We start from the raw sequence: 6,710 nt of genomic DNA, 5'->3' as shown, positions 1-6,710 counted from the left end.
TTAATTCACAGATGAAGCCATCGAGACCCACAAGTGACAAGCCCAAGTTTACCCAGGGAGTTAATGGCTGAACAGTGTCTAGAACGTCCCTCCTACTGACTAATTTCTACCTAGAGTCTGGAGTTCCTCCCACTGTAACAAGATGGAACACTGGAATTACTTCCCATTACCTGGAGCACTTTTGCCACAGCAAGCCTTAGAAAAAAGGTAAAGGAAAGGCAACTGAGAACATTATGATATAATTCTGGCCAGAAATGGGTAGCCAATTAGATTCTTCATATAAGTATTTTGAAAAGCCATATAGGTTAATTGGTTGGAATAATTTTTTTTTTATTCAAGTATAGTCAGTTTCCAATGTTGCATCAATTTCTGGTGTACAGTATAATGTTTCAGTCGTACATATACATACATATATTCCTTTTCACATTCTTTTTCAGGTTACTATGAGATACTGAAAGGAGTTCCCTGTGCTGTACAGTAGAAACTTGAATATCTGTTTTATATATAGTAGTTTGTATCTGCAAATCTTGAACTCCTCATGGAATAATTTTTTTAAAGTGGACATTTTATTTCTTAATAAGATGAAGAAACTATGTACAATTTACTAAGTACAAGTGGACATTTGACTATTCCTGAGATGCAATTCCAGAAAAACTTTGTAGGCACATGAAATACCAGCTTAGACTTGTGAAATATCTCTTATAATTGTGATTGTTGGAAACAAAGACAGAGAAATGCAATGAATAAGCAGCTATTCCTCCTGCTCCCCTGGTCCCTGCTCTGTTCCCTGAGGAATTTCATTTGGGCTGATCTGACAGGCACAGGAAGGAGCCAGGTGGACGGAGCGTTTGGAGCGTCCGGAGCTGCCTTTCAGGAACACTGACAATACTGTTCATGGAAAACAATACTTCTAAATGCCTTTCAAAGCCCTAGAGTTTGTTTGGAGAGAACCTCGCTGGCATTGATGGATGTCTCCGCCTGACAGCTCACAGGGAAGGGTGTAATGGACAGAATTACAGGATTCATTCCAAATGGGTACTGGGCTCGAGTGCTCCTGCTCCGAACCACTTCTTGTGGTTGCGTTCGGGCTGCCCCCGTGTAGGATGAGGTCATTTTGCTGGAGCACACAAAGGATTCCAGGGAGAAAACACATCATCTACAGTGACGATTTGGGGCATTCATTCCTCCTGGCTGCTCAGGATAACAATGAAACTTCTCAGCATTACGCGGGCTCACTGCAGAGACCAGGATGGGTTTAGACGCCTTCAGTGGAATCCCCCGAGGCACACAATGCGTTTATTATAATGTCCTGGCCCTGAGAAGGGCCTGGGAACAGCTTGGAGTGGCCTATAATTAAGTACCTTGAATAATAAAAGCACAGCTCCTTAGGTATTGCAAGAAGTGAAAATAACCCTGCATCTTCTCGCTCTCTACGCCCCTCCCCCACTACCCTTCTCTTTTACAAATCAGAAAAGCCAGGAGCTATATGTTTTTTAAAAATAACTTTTGCAAAGGATGTCTGGCCAGTGGGGAAAGGGAAATTAAATTACTTGAGAACATTCTTTCCATGTTAAAAAAAAAAGTCTTCTGCTTACTCAGGCAGCTACCCGTGGGGAGGATTTGTGAAAAGGCTGTTCCGTCAATCACTCTTGGATTCAGCTTCCAAAGGCTTTTCAGGGGCTGTGACCTTCCAGCAAAGGGGGGTCCCTAGGGGTTAAGCTGCCACTTGGACGGGCACTTCCTTAATTCGCTGCTGTGCCCTGGAGGGAGTGGATAGACGGGTCCCTCCGGCAGTGTCCTGTGTCCTTGGTTCCCACACCCTCCTGTGAGCGCTCACGTCGTGCAGAGGGTGTTGGGGGACCAGGAAGAGACGAGAGCTCTAAGAACTGTGGTCAGTTTGCAGAAGGAGGAAGGAAAAAAAAAAGCACCAACAGCTCGATGTCTAGGTTTGCAAGAATAAAGAAGCAAGAGAAGGGACAGCCCAGGCCAGCTCTGCCCCTGCCTGGCTGTGAGTGCAGCTGATTCCCTCACACTTCTGTGAGCCTCAGCTTCCTCACTGGTAAAATGAGAATGTTACCAGTACAGTGGGTAGTTAGTCAATAGTCTCATATTGGGGATCTTGAGAAAGTGACTTAAGTTCTCTGAGTCTCACTTTCCTTATCTGTAAAATGAGATTAAAAACATTTACATGCATTGTTTTAGGACTGGAATGATGTATGAAATCACTGAGCACACCTGTACACAGTCATCAGTAAATGCTAGTCAGTCACTGTCTCATTGTTACTATTAGTAGTACTTTTTGTTATTCATGCAATTACATTTCTGAAGGTTCTGGTTGGATTGAAGTTGTTTGCATCATTAGACGATTCAGTACACAGAGCAAGTGTCTGTCTAGAGAAACGAGACAAGCCACGCAAATTCACTGGGTAATCCTGCACTGGAAATCTGATTGCTGTTATTTTTTTGACAGTTGGCAGGGAGATGGGGCGGTGAGACAAATGAGTGTCATCTTTTCTTCTTTGATATAATTCATGAAAATGAAATGAATCCGTACAGTTCCACTATGGATGGGTGACTCAGGTAATGTTATTAACAAGACTAGTTTTTCCAAGTCGTCACTAGAAAGCACACACACACTGGTGCCCCTGGCATTTCGGACTTGGACATGAATGATGAAGAGAAACTTATTATATGGTTGGAGAGAGACTGACTTCCGCTGAAGCATTTGAAAAAAAATGACTTGAGCCTATTGATAAGTAAAGGTCAGCCCAAGAGAGGTGGAGGGAGATAAGGTACACTTTGAAAAAAAAAAACAAGTCTTAAATATATATATATACACACACACCATATATACATACATATATACACACATATATGGTGTGTATACACATATATGGTGTGTGTGTGTGTGTGTATACATATATTTACAGCTAAAGAAATCTCCAGTTATCATTTAGTTCAAACATACTGCCTTGTTTTCACTTTGCTTTAAGTAAAAACATAAACATTTGTTATTTTGAGCATGACGTTTTGGACACCAAAATGGAGTAGTATGAAAACTTTGAGAAGCACTGAAGAATGAGAAGAAACAGGAAATTCGAGGCAAGACATCCTTTACCCTTTCCACTCCTAGCAGCATGCAGAATAAGACATTTGCTCTTTATTATTTGAAAAGCCTTTTAAAAGTCACGTAGGAAAGGATGCGCTCCAAGGATCTTCTGATTCCTTTTGGTTTTGGCTAAGAAAATGACATCACTGAGAAAACCTAGTCTTTTATAAAATATTGCTGTTGACAGGACTTCTCAGTGGGTTAAATACTATAGAATCATTGTTTGTTGGGCAATACAGAGTCAGGGAGAAAATAAAAATAATTACTGAACAGAAGCTGGTTGGGTGGGTCTGCCCAGATCTGGATTTCAGGGTCAGAATGTGGCTTCGAAGGCTCATTTTGATGGTGTCACTTTAATTATCATAGGTGACCAGGTGATGTGTTAAGGTAAAATCAAGGTACTCTCTTTCCCTCAGATTTTTGGAAACAGACCACGCCCCATAGTTCTCAAACCATCTTCGTTTAACCCTGAACTTTCGTAAAACGCAGGGCAACTCGCTTTCTCTAACGACTGGTAAACCCGTCAGTGGTTGTAGATTTCTGTGCACAGGCCTCCCTCTGGCCGCTTCTCTGAAAGCCGATTACTGAGCAAGTACAGGAGGCCCGAGAATGCCAGCATCAGCCCCGCCATCTCATGGGTGCACTTTAGAGACGTTTTCTTCAGAATACTCTTTCTTTGGATCTGATTTCAAATCCCAGGGTCATCAGGGTGGTCGAGGGCACTTCTTAAACACTGGACAACATGGTGGAGGTGAAAATCTGCTGTAAGATCTGAGGGATGTCCTTGGTATCCATGGCAACGAAAGACCGGCCAGCTGGTAAAGTTCTCTGAAGCCTGTGAGGATGGACAGGGGAAGAAAATTACCATTGCAAATCCGGGCTCCCCTTCCACCTCCTGCCTCTGCAAACCACAGCATCCTAACGGTTCCTTCAGAAAGGAAGTTTTTACTTTTTAATACCTTGCCTGCAGCTGAATCGGCGGTCACCAGGCAACGGGAGGCTCAGAAAAGGAACAGGGAGAGCCATGCTGAAAGCGGCGGGCCGAAATAAAGGTCTTTTCAGTGGGAAAATCAGCAAATTTGCAAAGAAAAAAATTTCCCCGTTACTCCTGTCATTTCCTGGTATTTTATATTCCCGTGACAGCACAGAGCCCTAGGGACCAAGCTGGGTCAGCTCACCTGCATCCAGGGGAAGTGTCTGCCTCACACTGTCCCTCGAACTGCTTTTCCTGCCTTAGATATAACAGGCCTCGAAAAATGTCGCCCAGCCAAACCCCAAGTGGTTCTCTCTCTCTCTCTCTCTTTTCCCTCCCACATAATACAATGTGAAATGTAATCTGACTTATGCAACTGCTGCTTCGATGACACTGAGGTTGTCCAGGCTTATGACAAATTTTTTTAAAGGCCAATTTCTCACTTGGAACAAAGGGCCATTTTTGGAGACAAGAAAAGTACAAGACACAGTGCTATCCAAAAGAACGCCTCCTTTCACTGTGCCAGCAAAGTTTGGTTTTGGAATGACATTTAATAAAAGTCAACCATCCTGTGTAGTATCATACACTTGGCATGCCCGGTAGACCAGCTAATTCCGCAACATATCTTTTGCCAGTGGATGTTGGATCATTTCCCTAGGAAACCACAAGGGTATTATTGTGCTTTCTTAAGTATTCAAACAGGATCTGTTCACTAGAAAGACAAAATAGCTATTTCAGCTCAACTGGGATTTGTTGAGTTGCTCCCCCCGATGAATACTGGGCTGGACCTGAAGAAAATCTGAGGGGAAAAGGCATGGTTTGTGTTCGAGGACATGGAAGTTCTCAAAGAGGCTAATGCACGGAACTGAGAAAAATGCAAAGTCAGCTGTAATAAAGTGACTGTAATTACATGATAGTAGGTCTCTTCTTAACCGCACTCTGCAGTCCTGCAGCAAGGCGAAGGGGGCAGAAAGAGAAAAAGGTGCCAGCACTTTGGACACTAAGCCACTTCCTGGTCTGTACAGGACTCTCTCCCCCAGGGCGTGACAGGGAAAAGAGGTGGAGTGACAAGAGGGACGTGGCCTTTAGTGTTTTGGGCAGGATTTCTTCTTTCCTTTGACAGACACACTTTCACTTGTGTTTTCTGCTTCTTACAAGTACTTTAAGCAGAGAAAAAACATGAGCTCTTTCTGTTTGTAATTCAGAAAGATCAGTGTCAGGGTGTTTCAGAAAAGAAAGTGTTTCCAAGGCTCTCCTTTCAGATGAGCCACAATGGTATTTTTTATCTGATCATAAATTTCTCTACTGAATATTCAGTGTATTTAGTGTAGCATCTTAACTATATATACATGGAGGGAGAAATACAAGAAGGAAGATCATCTGTCTGTGTCTACATGTATGTGTCTGTGTATATGTAGACACACAGATTACATATCATTTACATATATGTGTGTATTTGCCTACATACAATACATAGACACACACCCCCAATCTCTGACGTGGGGAAAATAGTAAAATGTGCGCTGCTTTGAATATGATTTGAACGTGAACTGAATAGAACTGAGCTTGACGCCTTGATGTGAAAGGGCGAAATGTATAAAATACTGTTTCATTTATTGGTGGACAAATCAGTTTGCTATATGCTTTATTGTTGGTTAGTTTCAAGGTAAACCGAAGACTAAAAACTTAAAAGTGTTATTGCTCATCAAAGCATTAGCTAGACCATGACATCCCTCACCTAGACTGTCAGCTGCCTGAGGGCAGCAACCCTAGTTTCTGTCTTCCCTCCACCTCCCCCAGTGCCCCTCACCACAGGAAGCCCATGAAATGACAGGTGTCAGGTACTCAAGCATCCCCGTATCTGCCCTTTGCTGTATCCTGAGATGACACTCACCTGGTTGCTTGATCACCTAAAGATCCAATAAAAATGGCAAAAGCATTTACTTGAGGGTTGCTTGTCAGGATCTGGGCAAACCTGGCAGGATGTATCCTGTATCGTGACAGGTTCGCGTCACTTAAGACGATGACGAAATACTCGTCAGCTTCCTCTTTGGCGATTTCCCTGATGGCGTGTTCTGTCCCCTCTAATGTGTGGTCCCCACTCATGCAGAACTGAGCATGGGCGTGCATCGTCTAGGGGAATTAGACGTTGCACAAAAGTCATGAATGAGAAACTCCTTTTTTCACAAACATGGTAATTCTTTCTATTGACAATGAGAAAGCACAAATACCAATGATTACACAGGAACAAGAAGTCTCTGAGTGAGTTCTATTAATTTGCACCTTAGAGTGACAACAGTCCACAGTGATATTTGTAAGTGGTTAAGACTTTGCATTAAAAACAGGAAATGTTACAGAACTATCCAAGTTGGCACTGCTTTTTAAAGCCCAAGCTGTCATTTAAAGTGAGAAGATGGAAGAAAATATGAAACTTGGTATCATCCTAGAGCATGGAGACGACATAGGGAAAAAATAAGGAATGGGTTGAGTTTCCAATAAACAAAGCTATAATCCTAAACACTGTACTTACATCAACAGCAATGGAAGAAATTCACTTTAAAATCGTGGTGTGTTTCTACAGTAAGTAGATCTAAGTATGTGAAACTGTATCAGCATTAGAAAAAAACT

General features: G+C 42.5%; 1 protein-coding gene across 3 annotated transcripts in view; it reads right to left on the bottom strand.

The window, feature by feature from the left end:
* Positions 1-309: 309 nt before the first annotated feature.
* Positions 310-6,710, bottom strand: part of VWA8 (von Willebrand factor A domain containing 8) — a 297,774-nt gene continuing 291,373 nt past the window's right edge. For 2 of the 3 annotated variants that reach the window (XM_074378241.1, XM_074378240.1), the window contains one exon: positions 310-3,944. In XM_074378241.1, coding sequence (XP_074234342.1) covers positions 3,798-3,944 — 147 coding nt within the window. In that variant the 3' untranslated portion in view covers positions 310-3,797. Of the gene's footprint in view, positions 3,945-5,976; positions 6,216-6,710 lie in introns of all 3 variants that reach the window. The other variant, XM_074378239.1, reaches the window with a different exon arrangement.

Source organism: Camelus bactrianus, chromosome 14, assembly GCF_048773025.1.
Source record: "Camelus bactrianus isolate YW-2024 breed Bactrian camel chromosome 14, ASM4877302v1, whole genome shotgun sequence".
Taxonomy (NCBI): domain Eukaryota; kingdom Metazoa; phylum Chordata; class Mammalia; order Artiodactyla; family Camelidae; genus Camelus; species Camelus bactrianus.
The sequence above is the reverse complement of the archived record's forward strand: the minus strand, read 5'-3'. Positions and strand labels throughout refer to the sequence as shown.